Source organism: Neoarthrinium moseri (assembly GCF_022829205.1).
Source record: "Neoarthrinium moseri strain CBS 164.80 chromosome Unknown scaffold14_Wmoseri_CBS_16480, whole genome shotgun sequence".
NCBI classification, from domain to species: Eukaryota; Fungi; Ascomycota; class Sordariomycetes; order Amphisphaeriales; family Apiosporaceae; genus Neoarthrinium; species Neoarthrinium moseri.
The window spans coordinates 380,479-403,415 of NW_026055128.1; the positions used below are offsets into that span (position 1 = coordinate 380,479).

The following is a 22,937-nucleotide window of genomic DNA, read 5'->3' on the forward strand; positions in this document are numbered from 1 at the left end:
ACAGCCCGAGAACTATGTGATCGAATAGCGGAGAACGATACTACAAGTAATCCTTGGCCTTTTGTTTGTTTTCAACGACAATGACAGCTCTGTTGCGAAACATGACCGACTTCTTTTGGTCAAGATAGCGAACCAACCCGGGGGTTGAGAACGACCCATACAGGACCGGATGCCCGAAGTGATGTGTGCGCCGTACCTCACGATCAGCATGGTAGCGTGACACTCGGCGATAATTGCCCGACTACTTGTTCAACCCACGTAAAACCATGTCATGATGACAAGAACTGTCTAGTATTTATTTGTATGTACTTTGGAGTTATGTATTTCCTCTGCCTTCGGATATCAAATATCTTGGGCGCCCTTCACGTAGAGCGAGTAGACAGCATGCCTTCACCGGCGTGCGACCAGCCGAACCCGTGCCTCTCGAGGCCACCAGTTCAGAACTGTTATGGGAGTAGTTTACCGGAACCGATTGCAAATTTTGGCGAGTAGCGGATGTCTCCTGAAGTGATTTGGGGCCAAAATATGGACAGTTACTCGCGCCTACAATATGGCCGCGCCAGTGAGATAGTGGGCAAGGCCAGGATCAAGCATGGTGGGCACTCGTTATGCGATATACCATTTCGAGCAGGGCCTTCCCCGGTACGACCCTGAAACACAAATATAGCTTGACTCGGTGCTCTGATGAAATTATAGCATTCCAGTACCAAGGACGGTGCAATTATATGTCCTCCATTGATTCTCATGAGTGAAGAAAGCAGTGAGCAGGAGGTCTGAGGCTGGACTCCTTTTCCTGTCCAGCATCTGCATAACCAAATTTCAGAGCACTAGGTGTTTCTTCAACTATATTTATATCTAACCTTTTTAATTCCCATCCATTCCTTATGGGGAGCAATAGTGGTACTGAGCTTCTCTTGGAAGGCTTCTTGATTGGCATGAGACCTTCCGAAGCTCCCATGCGCGCGTGTTCGCTTACAAAAGCAAGTCCATCCCAAAATTTTACCAGATGATAGCATGAAATATCGGGAGGCAATACATTTTGGACTATTCCGAGTGGTCGAGGCTACGTGAACTGTCAGATGATGCGACTTTCGCCTGTGAGTGACGGAACCTGCCGGAGATCTCAAGCCCGCAAGAGATGCCTTCACCGAGAAACTTTGGTCTAAAGCACTGTGCAATGATCTATGTGAATGCCAGGTGTGCGTAGCATGTATAATTCTTTTTGTCGCTCAGCGACCTAGAGGGTTACAAGTAAATCTAGAGGCGTCGCGGATGGGTCAATCATGAAGCCCCAAGCCCAACTGTTCCCATTCACGCAGAGGAGGGACTCAAAATTGTCTAGAGACGAACTGTTAGCTTTGGATATCCTATACGGTGACGGTGGTGTTGTGCAATTGCCGTAGGACGGAGACGTTGCTATTGAGGACCCCGACGGACTCGGGGGTTGTGGAATTCTGAAGGTGAGGGTCGGAATCTCGGACGAGGCAGCAGCGATGCTACGGCAGCGGTGAACGCGGTTTGCAAACACGATGAAGGCGTCCATAAGCGCGGCAAATGTCGGCGTGAGGCCTTTTGCGACCTCAAGCTGCCAATTGCTGCGCTTGAGAGCCATACTGTGTCAGCCCCGATGTAGTTGTTCACCACCACCTGTGGTTCCCATGTAGCGCCTGGCCCCTCTAATCCCTTGCAACGCCACGCCTCGCTGGTGCCTTTGCACGCTCGACATGTGGCCCTTGGTTCCATCTCCGCGCCTCCGTGAATTGTCTTCTCTTGCTCCCACATGCAGAAGCTGTGAGCTAAACTTGGTCAGTAACTTTATACAAGGGGCATCTTACAGCAATACTCATCTCCGCGTGGTTTCACGAGGCCTGGGACGCTTGGGATCTCGCTACACAAGAATTCAACAGAAGCTCGAAAGAGGTCGCTGCTCATCAGAGAGTTGATCCTGTATCCATACGCAAAATTTGACTCTAATACACTACTAGACTGCACTCTCTTGGTACCTGTACAGTACCAGTGCCAGTGCTTCGGAAACAGGGTCCGGTTCTAGAATAATTCAGACCAAACGTGCTCCATGAGGTTTCCAAGCCCGAAAATTCCCGAGACTCGGCTATCTCTCTCCCCGAGAGTTGGCTTCAGCACGCCGATGGATGATGGTGATGATGGGAACCCGCCAGGTCCTTGTGTACGTTATCCATAACACTTCCGAGTATGCGCAGTACTCCCTGGTGGGGTATACATACTCACACACATCGCGTGAAAGGCGCGAGTATGAAAGGCTACACAGATCATAGAGCTCACCAGAATATCGGTCCACTTGAAGACATCTAACTATGACCTAAAGGCTAACGGAACTACTCTAGGGAGGCCAGAAAGAATCAAAAGCCAACATCACCACTTTTAGGACGCCATCTAGGTCCCAACCGCACGGCGCTGAAGTCGAACGGTTGAATCCGAGTGAATCCGCTCCATCGCTGCAGTTATAGACTTATATCGACTATACACTCGATCGCCTTTCTCGTGCTTGGGCTCTGAAATGTGCCACACGTCGTCCTATATGCTCACATCACCGAGTCGCAATCTGGACAGACGACGAGATGGTTATAGATACTGCCTCTGGAAAAGACACTGTTAAGTACATCGCTTGGCTGCCGCCTTGGTATGTTGCAAGAGAGAACCAAGAGGGAAGAAAAGCCAAACACCTTCGCAGACTTGAATGGGAGAAACGGTGCGGAGGCTACTGGTGAAATATTCTAGAGAGTTATAATATGACCAGTTGCACTGTGATTCCCGGTTGTGGAAGTAAGGAGTATATCTGCTCCTATGTACAAGTGAAACTTTGCCTGTCTGGAACGTGGGTGAAACAGTATCTTTGCTGGACTGTGTATTCTGGTGTGACCCGGAGGCAATGTAGTATACATTGCTACGCGTGGTGCTTGGATAGGGCATAAGAGTCACGGGCGATAGACAGTCAATGCCAAACTGATATAGCTCCCTGAATGCAGTTTTAGTCTGCTAGACCACATTTCACCTTAATTCTAACTGATATATTCAGGCACCTTATTGCGCAGGAAGTGAGCAATCGGTGGCTACGAGGGCAGATGAACGACTCATTAGCCATTGCATACACAGTACCAGGCGAAAAGAAACATCGGCAATACGGGACAGCAGATATACCTACTACATATACTTACCGAGCTGGAATTGTGCTTTCTGAAGTTGGCTCGAATTCAAGAGGGCCGTACCAGTCTAGCAAGACTCACGCTACAGTGTTAGGAAGCGGTCACAAGCTGCGCGGGCTAGCTTTACGACTGCCATCCGCAGCCGCCAGCAGCGGACGCGCAATCGCATCCCTGGCATTTCAGCACATAATTACGCAGCTGTAGGAGAGAGCGGCATGCGAAGAGTTCCCACACACCGACTTATTGGCTACCTAGGTACGCTTACATACTCACATGAGAGGGGCGCTCGTGGAGCATTTCACCGTCGTCAGTCGTGGGGTCGTGGCCAAAGCTAAGGGTGGGGAGGAGTCCCGCTAGACCTATGCCTGGGCTTTAGATCTGCCTTGCTCGCCACAATGATTGGTGCCATGAGCCTGGCGTTCGATGGAGGATTCCAGCACTGTAGCTAGGCTTGCTAACTGGATACCTTATTAGACTAGACTAATAAGTTGCTTCCTCCAATGCATGTCACACCCATCAGTCACTGGGCGCGGGAGCTTGCGTAGAGCTGCGAGGCTGTGCAAGCTTGGGTGCGTGTTGTGGCTCGTTGCTCACGTTAGGCATGTCGCGTACCTGGAACAACCCTTGGGCTTTCTACAGCAATCGTTGAAGCCGCAACTCATGACGGCTTTGTCCATGTCTACCTGAAAGAGTTTTCGACGGGAGAAAAGCTGCATTGCTCCAGTATGGCGGTGCTTGCTCGTACAGGTTGGCTGGCGGAACCACGCCTTGGCGCACCTAGGTATACATAGACACGACGATCGCCAACAGCCCACATCTGGAAGCCGTGCCGCGGCGGCTCGCAGTTGGAAATTGCCAGGATCCAAGGACTCAGAGAACGGTGGAAGAAGACGGACGATGCAGTGAATGATATGACAAACCCACGAACTCATTTTGGGAAGCGAGGCGTGCTACTCTGCGGATTGCGGCGCAGCAAACAGATTGCCCTATGAGCATTCTACTAGGCACCCGCCCACGCCGCTTGGCCCTCTGGACCTGTCACCCTCTTGAATGATTAGTTAAATATAGGTGCCTGGTGGACGGTCCCATTCTGCATATCTCAACCCGCTCTGAGCGTCATCTGCGACTTACACACCAGGGCAGAGAGCTCAGCCTCTCTTCCGATAACTGCTGTCGAGATCGTCCTCCGTCGGGAGCCACGCGGTCCTCGTCCTTGGCAAGCAACAAGAGGTCGCAAGCCGCCACCGGGACTCACTAGAGCCCATCCAACGTCGATCACAGGACCCTGGCCCCTCATAAAACGGACCAGGTAGCGCGCCAGAGCTTCACTCAACGTCGCGCGAACCCATTGTCAAACATCAGACCAATCTCTGAGACAGGCACCTCGACCACACCGCCCAGCAAGTCGCTCGTGGACGCTCCAGACAGCCGCCGAGCCTCTTCCTCCACCAAACCCAACCTTATAAGCCTGCGTTGAGTTCAGTCCATCTTGGCCTTGCCGTGTCGCGCAGCTGCAGTTGGTTGGCGCTAAGTCCCCAAAGTATCAACGGACCCTGCTTCCCCCAGCGGAAGCGCAGCAAAACACTAGATCCGTTCGCGAGTCGGCCGTGACGTCGACTCGAGCGAAGGCACGGGCGCGATGAAGTCGCTCAAGATGGGGAAGATGCTGGGCAACATTCGGCGCAAGAATACCAGCGGTAAGAAGTGTTTGACACATGGCTTGCTTATAGGGCTGAACGCCTACTGACTGCGTCCTGTTACTCCAGCTGCCGATGTCGACCCCCAGAACCAAAGCCCCGAGGCTGTCGTGGCTCAGAGTGTGGTAGGTGCAAGACCTTTCCTGTCGCACGCGACCTGGGCCCCCAAGCCATATAGTCCGCCAAGAGTTTGAGCTCCTCTTGCTAACGAGAGCTGCGCATAGAAATCATTCTGCGAGTCGAGCGGCACCAACTCTGGCGATGAGGTGCTCTACCTCCCCCCGATCGTCGAGGCTGCCGAGTCCTCACCCCAGGCCGCTGCCGAGTGCGCGCGCCTCATTCGCAAATACCTGAAGAAAGACTACTGGACGAGGCCCTCCTACCAGTACAACGCAATCATGCTAATGCGCATTCTTGCCGACAACCCCGGGCCCACCTTTACACGGAATATGGACCAGAAGGCCGTGGACACCATCAAGGAACTGCTCAGGAACGGTCGCGACCCAAGTGTACAGCAGATGATCATGGAGACCATGAATGCGTTCGAGCATAACAAGTCGGATGATGAGGGCTTAACTCTGCTCATCAGCATGTGGACCAAGGAGAAAGAGAAGGCGCAGAAGGCAGGGGTAAGTCTCATTGCTCTCTCTGCGTGATCTCTTTGCTCTGCTAACTAACCTCCCCAAGGGACGTGCCCCCCAGTACGCGCCACCCCAAATGGTGAACTCGCCGCCCGTCTTCCCCAACTCGCAGAGCTACCACTCTCAGAACTACTTCTCGCGTCACCACACGAATCGGCGGTTGCCAGACCCGGTTGAGCTGGCCAGCCGACTGGAAGAAGCACGAACATCGGCAAAGTTGCTCCAGGAGGCCGTCACCAACACACCGCCTGGCGAGGTCTTGGACAACGAGTTCATGAGGGAGTTCGCGGATCGATGCACAAGTGCAAGCCGGAGCATTCAGGGTTACATGACGGCAGAGAATCCATCTCCCGACAATGACACCATGGAGAACTTGATCGACACCAACGAGCAACTGCAGTCTGCCTTGAGCCTACATCAGAGAGCCATGCTCAATGCAAGAAAACACGCGGGACTCAATACCCCTGGTGAGACCGCTCCCGAAGCAGGCTTGGCGCCGGTATCAAACGGTGCTGGTTCTTCCCGACGGCCATCGCCCAGCCCCGCGAGGCGTGACGATGACGATGAGGACTATGAGCCCCCGCCAATGCCTCCACGTAAGACCAATGGGAAAGGAAAGGAGAAGATGTACGAAGGCGCAACGGCGGGCCCCTCGAGATCGATTACACCGGAAGAGGATCCATTCCGAGACCCTGTCCCTGAGCCGTCGGGCTCCGGTTCTCATCAGGGTCCTTCCTCGGGCGCGAGTGGTACAAATTACCTGGGCGAGGCACCGAGACTTGCGTATGAGCCCTTCCACCCGGGCTTCAATGCCACCCCGAGTTATCTAGGGCGGCAGGAAAGTTCTCTTGGCAAGGAGACCATGCACGGGGGCGCGGGCACCGCTTCTGCGTCGAAACAGCCACACACCAAGGACGACGACGATAACGAGCTCTACGACGCCACCCCCCAGAAGAGCAAGGAACCGATGTATCGGTACTAGACGCCCTGTGCGTTACTCGCTTCGGCCTGGCCCCATCTGTTTCTACGTCGTCTTTTCAGCGTCTCTATAGCGGGTCAGCTCTGGCAGGATTACTCTGCCGATACTCGATGGAATTTTGGAAAACTCATCGTCGGAACTGCTGGGATTCGTTTTCTTGATTTCTAGATTACCCTTATATCCCAAATATGATAATACCTGCGCATTGGTTCCTGCGATCACATTGTACTCGAGCTCCTAGCGATGTTAGTCTTCTTGGACACGGTGATCTTCGTAATGGGTACATCAAGTGGGGGTATTGATCGTTACCTTCTGAATCGAATGATGAGGGATATACACCTTCGGTAACTGAAGCGAGATTGATCTTCCGTGGGTGGTATCAAGTATTACCAAGGGCCAGGCCGAGTTGGCCTCGAGAGCAATTTTCACTGGAACAGTCAGCTAGATAAGCGAGAGTTCTCATGCGAACGGCTGCCTCTTGTCTACACCACGTCCACTTCCATGAATCAGACGAGCAGCCAGATTGCCATTGCAGCACAGCTCTGGTAGCATCCGGGATGGCCCGCAGGTGGGACCCTCGCCCGGCCAAGAATAGGGGGGCGGGAGAGATCTAAGCGAGCTGCAGGTAGAAATCTGATCTCTGCTTGCGTGCAGGTTGGGTTGCAATCCCTCGGTGGCTGTTATCTTCAGGGTGCTGTATCGGCCGAGTCGAATTTCGCCTCGTTGGGACAAGGTGGTCAACAAGTGGCCTGGAGCACTTGTTACAGGAAATCTGACATCAGTTGGGGGAAAGCAATTGCGACTTGGCAGGACCATTACTGCTGTGCATGTCAAGTATCCCGAGGCGATGGATCTGGGCTACCAAGCTCGCTATAGTTGATCGAAAGGAAGAAGAAAAGAAAAAAAACAAATCCTGTGGGCGTACAATGCGATTGGTTCGCGCGGTCAGCTAGTCTGTTCATATCGTATATGTATTTCGACAATAACGTTGCGATTGGACCATGCAAAAGCTATTTGGGCTAACGCAGGCAAGGATGTAACTGTGTTCATCATCCTGGAGAAAAGCTGAAAGGGATCCACGCTTATCATCGAGTAGTAATTTAGTAATGTGTAGGCCGAACTTGCGATGGTGACTGGGGAACCCTGCTGCATAAGAGGAAGAGGGAGATGTGCCGAAGCAACGAGAGCGTCTTTCTTTCAGTTCGTAAACCAGCGTGATAACAAGGAGCGTCGACGGATACCGATCCAAGCTGAGAGTTAGGTGTTAGGCGCCGGACTTGAGAACTGTATACTCATGACACTGTTAGAGCGTGATGTTTTACTGATAGTCCGAGGCGGGAGTAGTATTGTCTCATTTGTTTAACGCAACATCGAGCCGAAATTGCCGCCACTCGATGCAGATCTCGGGTTCTCGGATACTGAAGTGTGTATATGTATGTATGGGTGACGTGTTGTTTCGTATAGTGGGCTGCTCGTCTTGGCGGCGGCCTGGGCCTACATGTCGACTAAGGAAAACAGTGGTTGCTCGCATTCAAGGGCGTCTTGTACGTACATATGGCGTACGGCTTTATGTCTGCATTGGTGGGGCTTTTCTAGATCGGTTCGCATCGTCTTGGAATCCCAGCTCCTAGGACTGCGATGGGATGGCAGGTCGCTAGGTCGCTTGTTTCTGAAGCTGAAACCCGATATATGACGGCCAAGTGAGCTACGTAGTATCGATCGGACGATGGTCTATTAAGCTTTTGTATGGATGCTAGAAGCGTGTAACCGGCTTCTTGATGCTCAGATCCGGACAGGACGCAAGTGTCGATGCCAAAGAAACCAAGCCGGGACCTTGGCTCGAAAAGATATGGTCTGATGGGTCTGCCCGCAGCCCATGATACAGGGGTCCTGTATGAGGTCGAGATCCGCACTGGATCTGCGCCAGCGATATCGCCAAGTAGGAGCAGATAGGCTGGGATGGGATTTTCAGCCGTCTTGAGGTTGTCGTCTGCAAAAGCAGACCCCAGAGCCACGTTTGCGGGATCCTTGCTGAGCCTCTCGAACAGCAAGTTGCGATTGGGCGGACCAGACCCTGCACATCGTGTCAAGGCCGACTGCATCTTGACATGCGACGGATGTAACTTCAGCCTCCATCCAGCGGTATGGACGGAATGCTTGGAAGTAGAAAACCTGCATATGACACTCATCTTGGGGTTGCTTCTTTCACTCTCTGCGACAGGCCCAGCCAAGGGCAGGAAAACATTTCTGCTCTGCTGTTTACTAACGTTTGACAGTCGTCGGCACTACGTGAGCTGGCATTTGTGCCCTAACCAATGAGCGCTCTTGCAGACGGCGTCCACTTGCCGTCTACGGTAAACCTTGCGGGGACCGTTGGCGGCTCAGCGAGACGACTGCCCGCGTTGGTGTGCGTTCGGCTGGGCGCGCTACGGCCACCAGTTCCTGCAATGAGGGCTGCGTATATTGTCGTCACTGTGTATGGTCTGATCCAAACTACCATCTTCTGTGGTTGACAAAAATAGCGCTGGACTCGTCCCAACAAACGATTCCTCCCTGTCAGGTTTGATGTGTTAGCGTCGTTCAGTCCAGACCGTGATAGTTCGATCGCTGCTGAATGCCCCTGCAATCGACTGGGACCCCTCTGCAGCAATGCGTAGTGTGGTGGTGGGCTAGTCCCCTGGGCACCCGGCCGCTCGGCAGCGCGGGCAACCTCAGACCCTTTTGGGCGAACTTTGCGAACTGCTCTGCTCCCGTCGGGACTTTTCCTCAAACAAGCCACCAGAACGTCTTCGGCCCCCTTCTGCGCCGTGTCGAAACATGGAGAGGGGGCCAAGGCCACGGTGAGTTTGAACGAGTCGTCCGCCCCCGAAAACGTCCCAACGGGACTCACGGCAGGACGAGAAGGCATCCTCCATCGAGAAAGCCTCAGTTGCGCTATTGTGTCTAAGGGCGTTCTACCCACGGCGCACACCTTCATACCCACTGCGCTCTTGGCATGAACAGGAAAAAGAATGTGCACATGGCCGCCGCCAGCCCTGAATAGATAGTTTTTTCACATAGCAAGTCGCAGTGTTGCGACTGGTCCGTTACCTGGATACTAGCGGTGTCCTAGTGCGTTGGGCCCAGGGTTGCCTTGGCTTCTAGAATACCACGGCGCAGGTCCCTACTCGCCAGGTTACAGCTATCCAGCAAACCGGAAAGGTTTTCTCTTTTTCCCATACCCTTCACCCGCTTCTAGTTCTTGCATGTGCTCTAACTTAGGCTCGTGGCGCCCTAGCTTCCCGATCTGCTCATACGTTCGTCCCACTCGTCTCTGCTGCATCCTCTCCACGAAGCCGCGTACTCTTCTGATATTCCAAACCCCTCATCGACAGGGCCGCAGCTCCTGTGCTGCGAATCACCTATGATTGTACTTCTTGACCGACATATGCAGAGCGTTCTTGAATGGGCCTTCGTGACTTTAACCCCAAGAGGCTTAGCTGCAGACAATCTTTCAATAGGGCATACACTTCTCGGGTTGTCTTAGACGCCGCGGTGCGCCGCCTGCCCGTCTACCCTGTTCACACTGCCGCTGTCATCCCCCATCATCCGATGAATGTTTCAAAGTGCTTCTGATGACAGTCTTGAAGTTCTGACCAAGTCCTCCTTTCCATCGAGAAGTTCTAAACTCCTGGCTTTATCTTCTTTTCCATATGGCCACTACTGGGTGTTAAGTCGACATGATCTCAACCCAGGTAGTGCGTCCAGCACCTGTATATTCTTCACCTCCCCACACCATTGGCAAGCTCAAGGTTGAGGGCGGTGGACGGATGGCACTTGTGGCAACTTCCGAGCCGACAAGATCTCCTTGGTCCTTGAATGACCTCAGTTCAGAGTTACTCGCGTTGATATTTGAACAGGTAAGCTTTCCAAAGGATAACTAATATGGCGATCATTTCTCTCGTAACTTTGCTTATCAACCCTCTAGCTACGGGAAATCAACACTAGGTCGCTAGCCTCTGCACGTCTTCTATCAAAGAGGTTCAATGCTATTATCACACCTATCAGATACGAACACTTGACGCTCACCGAGCAGATTATCGCCCCAGAGGCGGCGACATACTTTCCTGAAGCTTTGGGAAGGATACATACCTTAACACGACACGTTGAGATCAGGAGTGATCTAGACCCCCAAGGCATTCAGCGACTGTTGAGTCGTATACGGAGGCTGTTGACCGTGAGGTCAGTATAGGCTACCAGGAACCCAAACGGCCCATTTAACTGACTGTATTCAGGTGGAAATATAAAGGGGCACACTTCCGCTCGGGGGAGTTTTGGATTCCGTCAGATGTTCTAAATCCCCAACAAGCCAACGTGAACAACACAAAGATTTATATCGAAGATCTACCTCTCAGAGACTTCACTGCAGATCAGCAAGATCTCTACCTCAGGACCATTCCATCAGACCTACTTGCTTCACTGAAACTGGCCAGCCCGACGCCTCCCCTGACGAATAGACTCGAATCACTGAAGCAACTTATTCTGAGGTCCAGGCATCTGGAAACGTTCCACTACCAGGATAGGGGCCAAGGTACTCGGTTCACCTTCTCGGAAGGCGAAGAGCTACCCGCCTTCAAAGAGCTAACCTTACGATCGTACGACTGGAATCATACAGCGGCCGACGTGGAGGCACACTGGGATTTCTCGCTTATTGCATCGCTGAAGCTCATAGATGTGCCCATCTTTGAATTCCTCACATCAGTGCCGTTCGGGGACCTCGTCGACCTCCACACTCTCCATTGCGAAGACTTCAGCGCCCACCTGCCCGATCGACGCCGGGAGGCCACGTACGGCCTGTATGCGTTGATAAAGCAGATCAAGGCACTCACCACCCTGAAAATCACGTGCCATACACAACTCTTCCCGATGGACGGCTTGCTTCGCCACTCGAAGACGCTCCAGGTCCTCAAGTTCTGTGATTATGTCGGGTTCTCTGAAGACGACCGCCGTTGTCCAACTATATGGATTGACGACCTCGTTGCGCTCGCGCAGGGTCTGGTCAATCTGCACACGCTGGAGATGGACATGGACGTGGCACTCTGTGACCCGTCCCTCTTCTTGCGCGCGCTCTGCCAGTTCCCCCGGCTGCACACCTTGACTCTCCACGTCCAGACGGTCCTGCGCGCCTTCGAGGTCGTGCATCCCGAGGTAGATCGTGATTACGAGGCGGCGATGAGGACATTTGGCACCTTGGTTCGGGGGAAGGCGGGCTCACCCTGGCGGTGCATAACGATCAACGTCGGCGGCTGGAGACGGCACATGGTACGAAGACTGGGTGAGGCCTGGAGGGCGCAGAACGAGCGAGGCGTCTACGCCGAGAGATGCTTCGTGTTGGAACGGAATCCGACCGGAGGTATGACGGTCCGAGAAGAGATGGGAGGGGAAAGATAATAAACGCATTCGACAGGGCGCATATTTGGCAGAGTTCGCATTTTCAGGTGTTGTTATACTGGAATTCAGGAATATAAATGGAAGAAAGATTCCTCACAGTCTTAAAAGAAAGGAGCAACGACACCCACGACACCATCAGGCCAGCGACGCAGAGGCTTCTTTCGAAGGAAAAACAGTCGCTCATGGGCTCATACCGCCTTGACTCTCTCTACTGTACAAACTGCTCGAGAACCATGAGTGAGATGATGTACCTGATAGCCAGATACCACCAATAGCCATTCACTAGCTCCACTGCTGCTAGAAGGTATGGTCTCAGTCAACAGGAGGATACAGCCACATGTCTCATCAGGGTTCCAAACAATTGTTTGCCCTGGTAAATCCCTAGCACTGTCAAAGCCTGTGTTCTCTGGCGTGCTTGAGCGATGCATCGAATGAAATAATAACGTATTTGTATTACAAACTTTGTTTGTTCGACGCAAGAGCGCTTCCTCGTGAAACCAGCTGACCCTGTAACGTTCAGAATGGTCCGGCGCACATCCGGTCAACCCAACATCTCCATGACAGGTGCAGCGTCCGGAGAGATATCGCGATATGGCAGTCAATGCTGTTCGTAAGTACCGTGCGATTGCGTACCGAATTGAAGGCCGCCACAGAAACACAGGGCTATACCCCTACCTACACACTTGTATTTTTATCCTTCTTCAAAACACGGCAAATTTGCTGGAAGTCGTGCAGGGACCGACTTCGCCGCGTGCGATACTGTGCAGGTGAAGCGGAGGACAAGGAGGCCCCATCCAGTCTGTTGCCAACGATGCGTTGTGTGCTGGTTGCAGGATGTGTTCCAGCCTTGTCGTGCGTACAAGTGCAGTATAGGCCCAATTGGGCTGGGGCTGATCGATGGGGCGGTGTCTTGCGTTCGGTGCTCTGATTGGTTGTCTTGGTGGAGCCCCCAAATTCTATACTCGCGAACGCAACAATACTATAGCATTGATATCTCTGCGCTGAAGTGACCGAGTGCGGCAGGAAATTTGTTCTCTGGAGGCTATATTCCGTATATGTAGTAGGTCTGGGTCAGTAGCGCCCGCATCCCCACTCAAGGTATCCGTCCCGCCGGTTCGGGGTTAGAAATTGCCCTCTTCCCACATAATTGCCCCAGCTCTTCTATGGAAGGTGGAAGGCTAAATGTGAAGTTACGTGGATAAGTCGGGTTGGAGGTTACAAAAAGATGACCGGTGTGCAGTGAGACGTACGAGACGTGTCTCTCCCATGTAGACGGTCTGTGCCATTCACTCTTTCAGTATGCTTGACAGGGTTCGCACACACGGTGTTCAGTAGGCTAGATATATGGCTTGTAGAGATGGGTTTAACGAGAGAATCAACGGAGACAAAGCACTAACTTTGGGGGACGAATAGGTCAACAGCTGTCGTCGGGGGTCTCTTGTTGGAACGTCACCACTCCCTGTTGGCCATGCTAACTTGTCCAGAATTCAGTATTCCTCACAAGGACGGAGGGAAAACGTCTTTCAAGTGGAAAGAAATCCAAACCCGCATACAAACGAGAAGTCATGTAGGGACGTATGAAAATAACGTACAGACCTATCGCCGTCGACACATGGACTGTGCCATTCAATCTGTCGAGAATTCTGCTCAGTGGTCAACTGCTGTCTCCAATGGCTGTCCAGCCAAAGTATTGACGAAAATGAATTGTGTGTGGTCCTCGATTATGTACAAGACCTGGCCAACATGGTTTATCATGTGTGGACAAAAGTACTGTGAGGCTTTATCCGCCGAGGCAGAAACACGGAAGAACTTGGAGGAACTATACTGGTGACACCATCCACCGCAGAGTTGACGCAGGGTATTTAGTAGATCTGGGTTCGATTGGTTCGTGCGATTTTTGAAAGAAGTATTGCTTCTTAATAATCCTTCCTCATATTGCTCGAGTGTAGGCCAAGACTTCAAAAGCCAACATTCCTGGAAGGATTTGGGTGAGTAAACCATGACTTGCCCGCAAAGAACATCGCTCGGTCCGTCAATCGATGACTTCGTTTGATATCCCGGATTGCGTCAAGTGATTGATAATTGAAACTACCGACAGGTACCGGCAGCGAACTGTCCTATAGAACAATTGGGCATTATGTCCGCGCAGCTAGCCATCATTGCCAGAGAGTATGACGGAGATTCGGAACCGGTTCGGCCTCGAGATTCGGTGCAGACGTGGGAGAACCGTCGTCTCGGCCGGGGGTTGCTTTTGTCTTGGGAGGGTGCGGTCGTCGCGTGGATTGAAAGTCGCATTCTGGCTTCTGGACAAAACGTTTTGAAACACCTGGATTGTCAAGTTATAGATTGTCCGGAGCCGGAAGCCGATGTCAACACAATTGACCCGGTGGTAAGGAACAGGAAGGCCGATAGAGTCTGAGCTGTTAGTTGATATCGATGATGGAAACGTCGCTTGACAGGTGGACGAAAGAACAGCACAGCGAGAGCTGAAGGTCCACGTCGGAAGCAAAGGAGTAAATGGAACGCTGTGCTTTTAAAAGCTTCCAAGCACTTGATAGTCTCTCCGTAAGCAAGCATGCCGAGGTACACACAACCTGATCGATGGGTCAGCTCCCGCCCATTGGTTTGGCCCACTGGTAGAATTCAATGCACAAACAACACCAACCAAGCGGCCCTCATGCTCCGTGATAAAGAAAATACCTCCGACCTTGTTCGGTGCACGATTAGAAGCCGGAAAGACATGGCATTCAAAGATACCGACTGCTGGTAAAACGGATTGGACAGAAGTTTTTGCACCATAATTCTTTCAGTAGTCAAACTACGCAGCGAGTGTCAAGTAGAGGCATGCTCAAACGAAACAGGGGCTACGCAGGTAGGTGTCAGAATTGGCCGTAAGCATCAGTGTGCGCCGGTGTCTCTAGGTTTTAGCCACCCAACCTAGAACCAAGGTGTACGGTTCCCTCGCTTCGATCGAGGTTTCTGGCGCACGGGTGGCCAAGGAAGCTGGCTCCAATATCCCTGGATGCTTTGCATTGATCCGGCCGGTCTACGTAAACTATCGGAAGTGCAGCTTGTGGCAATGATCTGAACTGCTCTAGATCGATACGCGTGTCTGGTTGGACAGAGGCAGCTGCCACCAGTGCCATACTAACAGAGCCTATCACATAGTGCACCCAGGATCCCTTACGATCCTCAATGTTCCTCGGGCCTGGCCGTGATTCAGCTCACCAACTATGAAGGAAGGGCTAGTAGCAGTAGCCTGGGTCCTCGAAGTCTTCCCATCCAATTCATATGCAATCCCGCGGCTCCCACTGGCTGCGCTTGTATCGAGTGAGATTCGAAGTTGCGGGCATTAGCCGATGTCAAGAGGGGGGCCGTTCCCAGGTGCCCTGCCTCCAGCGTGGGTTGACAGGACCGTGGGCAGCGGAATGAGATGATGGCTGTGGCTCATCGGCGCGCAGAACTTGGGACACAGTCAGAACCACACCCCCTTCTCCACGCAAGCTATCCTGGAAAGGGGGTCGCGGGAGCACAGGGACATTGTCACGACGCCACGAGTTCTGCTCACTTTGCGCGTCATGAGGCCCAACAGCGCACTGGCGACCGGGATACCGTGGTCATTGCCAGATTAATGACAGAACATCCGAGATCAGGACCGTAAAGTCTGCACATCATCAACATAATTTCTCGAGCTTATCGAATATTGACACCCGCTAGTTACCGGGCCCACTGTTGATGCAATTCGCGTTACCACACACACCCGAAGGCGCGCGGTGGTCAGCTACCCTGGGTAGCACACCGAAACAGCCAACCTAGATTTTTGTTGTCCATGGAATCGGTACACTTTCTGCATTTTGCGGCAGGTACAATCCCCACGAGCTTCGTTGCTACTGAATTGAACAATTTGAGCATGTTTTGTACCTTATTACCAAAATCAAATGGCTCTTCGATCGCGCTTGGGTGCCTTTTGTCCCTTGCTCCGGAAATAATCAAATTCCCGCAGTCTCATTGTACATGGCCGATCGAACTTTTGATCAATGCAACGCATGTGGAATCAAACCAGCCAGCCTACCAACAAGCAAACATGCTGGGGAACACCAAAAATAAATGACGTTTTTCGAATTGTGCCGCGAGGCAAGCCCATCTTTCCTATTCTCCATTCCATAAAAGCACTGTCGGAAAGGAGAAACCCAACCCATACTGCCAGAAACCAAAAAGGGATATCGCGCTGACTGTTGTTCGTTGCCAAACTAGAATGATCTAAAGCGTTCGCACCAGTCTTCTAGAAACCGATTGTGCGCCTTGGCTGTCTCTTTTTCCTCCCTATCCGTGGCAGAAAAATCTTTGCGATAACAGTTTGCAGACCCCGACCGGTCGAGTCGCAAAATTAGGAAAATCATTAGGCGATGTCGAAAAGCCTCGCCGGCTACACATCGTGATTGCAGAAGGCGACTGTCCGGCAGTATCTTTCTGTCCTCTCGACGATCCTTGTCCAAAGGGAAAAGTTTGTTAATACCGTCAGCGAGAAGACAGTACGCCTACTTGTTCTGTCGATTTAACCTCCCCAACATGCCGCGATCGATGTCGTTAGAATCCATGATGTTGCCCAAACTCATAACCGAGGTGCCTCCACTAGAAGGGCCCGACGGACTGCCTCGAGGCGGCGGTGTTCTGTTGTCAAACCCAGGTTGTTGTCCAGATTGCTGCTGTCCAGGTTGGTTTGGAAGAGTCTGATACGGCGGAAGATGGTTTGGACTGTTGCTCGAGGAAGGAGAACGCCGCCTTGAACCATCTTCAGGAAAAGAATTTGGTGGCGGCAAACGCATCGCATGATCCTCCTCAGGCGGTCTTTGCCTTCTCCTGCCAGCTTCTGCCCTTTCGTCCGGATAACCACCAAATGATCCAGTAGGAGACGGCAATGGTTGATCATACTGAGGCGGGCTCGCCTGATACGGACCTCCCGGTGGAACATTCGAAGGACCACTCAGTGGCTGTCCGTAGGCTCCATAAAGGGGGGTTCCAGGGGGAATGCCGTTCTGTAATGCAGATACTGGGACGAATGCTGTAGATGCGGAAGAAGAGACTGGCTGGAAAATGCAATCCTGGTTCATCTTGATGCAGTTCGTGCATTTGCCTCCCGGTGAATTTTGATAGCCGCTACATCTTATCTGTAGATCGTTAGTATAAGATTTGCAATCGACAGATCCTTCATTTCCGGGCAAGCTTACCTTCCGTCTTCTGCAATACCTGCAGGCTATCGAAGTTCTCTGTCTGGGAGCGGTCTGTTGCATCACAGCCTGCCCAGGACCAGCTCTTGCATAATCTGGTGGATAGCTGCCCGGCGGGCCACGCTCTGGTCTGTAAGCGTAGTCATACCCGTTTGGGTTGTAAGGTGGCGGCTGCCTCTGGGAAGAATAGTAAGGCGCACCCCGAGGATCTGGAGGAGGATAAGGTGCCCTAGCGTCATTCGGATGAGGCTGGACTGGGGGTAGATACGGATGTCCCGCAGGAGGAGGATAGGCGCTCCCGCCACTCGAAGGAGAGTAGCTACTCTGATGGCTTGGCGCATTGCCAGGAGGCGATGCATACCCATTTGAAGAATTTGGTGAATGTCCATAACTGCTGGCGCGCGGGTCCCACGCTCTGCCTGCGGGAGGCCCATACGGACCTTGCGGGTCCTGGATGGACGGCAAAGTCACTGTACCGGATGCCATCTGGGGTCGAGGATGATACGGTATCCCTCTTGAACGATCGTCTTCTTCTCCTGGAGGCGGCGGGTACTGGGACTCGCTGGATTGGTCGTGTCTTGGCGGTCCCCGATCCCGATGGTCTTCTGCCATAATACGATGAACGCTGAGGGGCGCCAGTATGACTGATGCAGGTTTTCCAACCCACGGTAGATCAAAAGTAATAGTAGTCCCAGATTTGTCCAAAGACGAACAACTCGGAATTTAGAACGACTCGTATGGCTTCGGGCCGTCCCAGGCGCCTTGCGAGAGCTCTCTCTTTGGCTCAAGCAAAAGTTAATTTTCCACGAAATCCCAGGGCTGGTCAAGTCTGATACCAGACATATGCACTTTTCGCAAACCAGAAGTCGCAACTCCAGATGAACAAGCAAGATAGTCAGGAGGACGCAGCGTGGAATGTCTTGGGATGGCCGCCGATCTTAGACCAATGGAACGGCGCGCCCAACGTCCGGTCGAGCAAGCCCAAGATCTCGGGGGAAGGGGTGGAAGGGGGATGCGCAGTAATTAAATGCCCAGAGAGTAAGGAAAGGAGGGTGTCAAGTAGTGGTGGAGAGGGTCCCGGCTGTGGAACGAGAATTTTGGTTGGACTAGCGGGGCCAACCGTACAAGGACACACGGGCGGAGACTGAAGTGCCGGGGAGGGCCTTGAGTCTATAATGTGCGGGAGGTCCCTTGGGGGGAGCCCTGCTGCAGGAGCCTCTAGAGAGCCAAAGTTAGTGCGTTGCGTCTGAGTGGGATTTAGGTCGAGCAGATTTGGGGAGAGGCAAATGTGACGTGATGCGATTTGTGCCGGGCATAAAAGCAGTAGACCGAAACCAGACCAGCTGTTGCTGCAAACAAGGAAACGAGAGATACTATTGCGCGCGCAGGTCGAGTGTCAAGGCGCCAGCCAAGGACCACAAGCAAGCCAGCCTGAGGGGGCGGAAGAGTGGGTATACATACTGAACCGTCTCAGAACAACAGCAACGGCGATACTATGCCGTCGCCAAGCTTGGCGTACAGTGAAGGCAAAAAGAGACGAGGAATATGGGTTTCAGGTGCGGAATGATACGAGGTGGTACAGGAGGGAGCAGGATTGGTCCGTTGTAAGGACGAGGGCGAGGACGTTGGTCAGGAAAAGAGAACGGCTACTGAGGCTGTGTGGGCCGTATCCCGAGAATGGCACTTGCCACGGCCGATTTCTGGGGATGTAACGGACCTCTCAGGTTCCTGAATCCGCACCTATGAGTCGGGGGGCTAATGGTGTTCGTTAGTCAAATAGTACGCACCTTTGGAACTGACTAGCAGCAGCGTTGCCGAGTGGAGTTGGCGCTCAGGTTCGCGTCTATGGGCCGCGATGGACTGGCCGATGGCTGATCCGACGGCGGAGGCCTATGGACTAAGACGTCTGTCTGGGACCGCTAGATCGGCTAGCCAGTCGCCAATCTTTTGGACTTCAGGTTACTAGCAGATGCTTCGAGCAGTCGTTTCTCGTGTCTTTCCCCTTTTGGTCCCGGAGTCGTGGGATTTCAGAAGGGTAGAGGGGGAGCAGAGAGATTGGATACTGGAACCTCGGGCGGTGCGGGTAAGAGTGGAAATAGACGACCACCTTAAGGCAGTTGGGTAGGTTCTGGACAGGGCCGCAATGGGCGGCTGGGTGATTCGCCCAAGCCAGCGGTGCAGTGAGCAGTCTCTCACTTCTCACACACACACACACTCTCTCTCTCTCGAGGCCGACGAGGGCCAATGCGAGAACTCGGTTGAAACGAGAAGGGAAAGATGGGAGATGTCAGAAGGGGTGTGTCGTACAAGCGGTTGTAGGGGTTGGTGCAGTTGCAGCATGTGGCCCCAGAAATGCGGGACGCCCAGGGAATTTCGCGAGGGCGGGCTGCTGGGCGGATCTTGTTCCAATCAAGTCAAGCTTTAGCTTTGGGCTCTCGCGTCTAATCCCGGAACCCGTCAGAACGGGCCTTTGAGGCCGCAGGACGGGCCGCAGCTGAATGACCCAAGATGATTTGATCCAAGAAAGCAGCTCCGTCCGCAACCTTGCAGCTATCAATCCTGGCCAGGCAGTCGGGCGCTCGTCGATTCGACACCTTCTGCCACACCGATCTTCTTCCTGTCGCTGGTTCAGGCCACGCCAGACGTGCGTCCACTGAACGAAGAGGCACAGGTCAGGATGCACTGCGTCTCGATGTGTTGGTGTTCTGCACAGGCAGGATGCCGACGTGACGTACGTACGTACTGAGTCGGCCCAGGTCGGAAATCCAGTTCCTCGGCTGCAGGGCTGAGCAGAGGGCGGATCTAGACTCGACGTACTGAGACCTTGCCGTTCTGTCAGTTACCCCGGAAGAGGGTGGTAATCTCCCAGAGGTCCGTCCGAGTGATGGGGCGCGTAGTTACGGCCCTGCTGATTTAGGTGATGCGTGCCTCTTGCTGCCAGGCCTTAAAAGTGGCAATTCGCCCACGGGGTTGCAGCGATCAAGGTGTAGCTAATATCTTATTTCCACGGGCGCTAGAGCACGAGTGACCGCAGGAGGAATGCCTTGCTTTAGTCGCCGTTATGCTGACCAACGTCGGACGAATATCGGGTCAAGGTCGTCGTCGGCTGTGTACCGTGACAGCTCTGCCCATGAATGTGATCGTGTAAATGTGAGAATTTGCTGGTGAGAGTCGGCGTTTCGAATGGGGTGGCAGACGTAGTGCTTTTTGGTCGACGTCTGACAAGGGACCCGTTGGCGCGGGGCGAGCTGCTCTATTGCTGCCAGCTGCGTTGCTTCGCTGTCATACAGTATTAAGTAGCTAGCTACGTCGAGAGGGATCAAGAAAATGCTCGTCCAACATGCGCTTTGGAATGGTGCCTCGCTTCTCTCTATTCTAGGCTATCTGCCGTATTCGATTGCATGACGAAAGCCACGGCTTTCCACCACAAGATCGCCATCGACAACCTGCGTGCGACTGTGAGGAGGCTTGACCCGAACTACCGCGCGAACTGAATCTTGGCCGTGTGGTGTGTGTGTGTGTATGTGTGTGTGAGTGAGTGAGTGTGTCAGAGTGCTTGCTTGCCGTGCAAGGGGCAGCCCACCTGCAGACACAGTACTGTAGTACTCTCAGTAGAAGGGGTATCGCGAGGTACGCGCCTCCCTAGGTTAGACTGGCTACGGCCGCTGTGGGCGGTGGTGACGGATGAGGTAGCAAGTACGCAACACAGGGGCTGCAACCCACATTCGGCTGCGCGTGCAACTTCGGGCTCAGATGACGGATCAGTTTAGAGAGTGCAGGTGGCTTGTTCGAGCCGGTCCCAGTGCTCTGGCACCCAGCTTTCTTTTTCCTTGCCGCACCACACCCCGTGCGCATTCGTCGCTCACCCACACCGCTGGTCTGGCCTGTCTCCCCGCCTCGAGTCACCCAATGGCTGTGTTGGTTGGGCGGCTTGTTGGCAGCTCGGTACTTTTGTTTTATTTGGATGCCAACCCTATCTGTCTGGATACGTATTCAATTTTCAACCTTCAAACGCCGTCGACCTACATTCCCTTCGATCGAACAACCTCGCGTAGCGGCAGCTGACGGATTGGGTTAGGCAACCAAAGGCGCAAATCCCAGGGGGATGGCTCGCACTGGACGGGGGTTCCCGTGGCCGAGCCTTGCAACCTGTGATGAACTGCTGCAGTCCCCCTTGGCAGCTGATGAGGGGGCCGTTAGGTTGGATGGGATGGGGTCCAGTCCACGGTTCAGCAAGAGGCTAAATACGGCCTACCAGGGCAACAGACCCCTACCAGTAAGAAAAACCAACCACTGTGTTGGGGGGTTAGGTACTACGTGAAACGGATGGGCAAAGGTAACCAGGATGCACCACCATAATAATGCCTGATTATATCCAGAATCCCGCCGGCAAGAGTAGAGGGCATGCTATCGCGGTCCCGCGAGTTATGCCCAAGATCAATCTCATCACAAAAGACACTTCGGCGATGGGCCGTGTCCACGGCGAAGAGCGTTCCCCAGTTCGGTGCTTCCGACGCAGCCGCGGTGACAATCAGTCACTTGCAATCAGGCAATGTACTGTGCGCCTGACCAAGGCAATCAGAGTCGCAACGCAGCATGGAAGGGGATCATGGCGGTGACCACTTGGGAAGCTCAACTGCGGTGCTGAATCTTATCTCGGTGGTGGCTCACTGCCTCCTCGCCGAACAGAAGCTTTGTTTCGGAAGGCGAAGTTACCTTGAAGATTTCATCTTGCTGGGATCAAGGGATTTCGACGGGTGCAGTCAGGGCAGTGGCTGGCTGCTACAGGCTCTATAAGACCCCTGCCCCAGAGAGAAGCGTTGGCGTAGAGGTACTTTTGTGACTAATCCATAACCATCGATCTCCGAGGTCGCCGACAATACGACAGCAATTCGAGAGCTGTCAGCTGAGCACAGCGGAGGGCACGACTTCGAATCCATGGCGGGCAGGCGGACGGGATCTCCTGGCTACGATAATGCCTCTCGTTCTCAGATTGGGCCAGTGGTCGCAGAAAAGGGCACGGGAGCCCCCGGGCATGACTGCAACTACGGGCGGAACGTCGCGAGATGGGCTGGCTCCGTGTGAACTGGGGAATATAGATGTAACTCGGCCTGTCGCTTGGTGCTGATTGCTATAGTGCGCGCATCAACGTGCCGTTCGACAACATGGGTAGCACAAATGGCAACCCTGGAGACCCCACCACCCGTCGCACACTGTCTCCCGTCTTGTGTTCCAGCGAAGGGAAGGGAGGCTGCTGCCGCAACCGCTACGGTAGGGTACCCAGGACGCACGTCAGCCTCGGCCTGGTCCTTCTGTGGGGTGCAGGCCTGGATGGCGCCAGGGAGTGCGAGGGTGTCGATAGCTGTGGCCCTGGAAGTATGACTTTGGATTGGCTGGTTTTCAAGACGTTAGGCTCCTCCGAGGGATGGCCCGCAGACGCTAGCCAGGGCTATGCAGGGCCCGACGGGCGTTCGGGTCCTGGCTTTCTGCTCAGATGGCGTGTGTGCCCGTTGATTTGGCCTCCTCACCAAGACGAAGGTGATGCGTTGGCCCGATTCAGCAAGCCGGCCGTGAGCACTATCGCCGCCGCCCACCCCAAGTCCAATTGCAGTGAAGAACGGCCAGGGAAGAAGGAACGAGAGCGTGCGTGGGAGTCGTGTGACGCAGCCATGCAGCAACCTGGCTCTGTGAGCCTTTTCGGATTGCCGAAAAAGTTTCCGTCGGTCCCTGTTGACGCTGCTGCCTTTATCGGACGAGTCTGGCTGACTACAGGAGTATAA

At 53.5% G+C, this 22,937-nt stretch overlaps 6 protein-coding genes across 6 annotated transcripts; 3 read left to right on the plus strand and 3 right to left on the minus strand.

Annotated features, from left to right (window-relative positions):
- Positions 1 to 1,237: 1,237 nt before the first annotated feature.
- Positions 1,238 to 1,612, minus strand: JN550_004928 (uncharacterized protein; the record flags this gene model as incomplete). Its single annotated transcript, XM_049316498.1, has 1 exon — positions 1,238 to 1,612. One exon carries the CDS (start codon positions 1,610 to 1,612, stop codon positions 1,238 to 1,240), a length of 375 nt encoding a protein of 124 aa, XP_049173126.1.
- Positions 1,613 to 4,836: 3,224 nt separating this feature from the next.
- On the plus strand, positions 4,837 to 6,502 carry JN550_004929 (uncharacterized protein; the record flags this gene model as incomplete). The annotated part of the gene is made up of 4 exons (XM_049316499.1): positions 4,837 to 4,879; positions 4,949 to 5,004; positions 5,104 to 5,508; positions 5,567 to 6,502. The coding sequence occupies 4 exons, from the start codon at positions 4,837 to 4,839 to the stop codon at positions 6,500 to 6,502; spliced, it is 1,440 nt and encodes a 479-aa protein (XP_049173127.1).
- Positions 6,503 to 8,091: 1,589 nt separating this feature from the next.
- Positions 8,092 to 8,601, minus strand: JN550_004930 (uncharacterized protein; the record flags this gene model as incomplete). Its single annotated transcript, XM_049316500.1, has 1 exon — positions 8,092 to 8,601. One exon carries the CDS (start codon positions 8,599 to 8,601, stop codon positions 8,092 to 8,094), a length of 510 nt encoding a protein of 169 aa, XP_049173128.1.
- Positions 8,602 to 10,218: 1,617 nt separating this feature from the next.
- Positions 10,219 to 11,929, plus strand: JN550_004931 (uncharacterized protein; the record flags this gene model as incomplete). Its single annotated transcript, XM_049316501.1, has 3 exons — positions 10,219 to 10,398; positions 10,467 to 10,720; positions 10,774 to 11,929. The coding sequence occupies 3 exons, from the start codon at positions 10,219 to 10,221 to the stop codon at positions 11,927 to 11,929; spliced, it is 1,590 nt and encodes a 529-aa protein (XP_049173129.1).
- Positions 11,930 to 16,467: 4,538 nt separating this feature from the next.
- Positions 16,468 to 17,769, minus strand: JN550_004932 (uncharacterized protein; the record flags this gene model as incomplete). The annotated part of the gene is made up of 2 exons (XM_049316502.1): positions 16,468 to 17,097; positions 17,158 to 17,769. The coding sequence occupies 2 exons, from the start codon at positions 17,767 to 17,769 to the stop codon at positions 16,468 to 16,470; spliced, it is 1,242 nt and encodes a 413-aa protein (XP_049173130.1).
- Positions 17,770 to 22,095: 4,326 nt separating this feature from the next.
- On the plus strand, positions 22,096 to 22,937 carry JN550_004933 (uncharacterized protein; the record flags this gene model as incomplete). Its single annotated transcript, XM_049316503.1, has 2 exons — positions 22,096 to 22,238; positions 22,295 to 22,937. 2 exons carry the CDS (start codon positions 22,096 to 22,098, stop codon positions 22,935 to 22,937), a joined length of 786 nt encoding a protein of 261 aa, XP_049173131.1.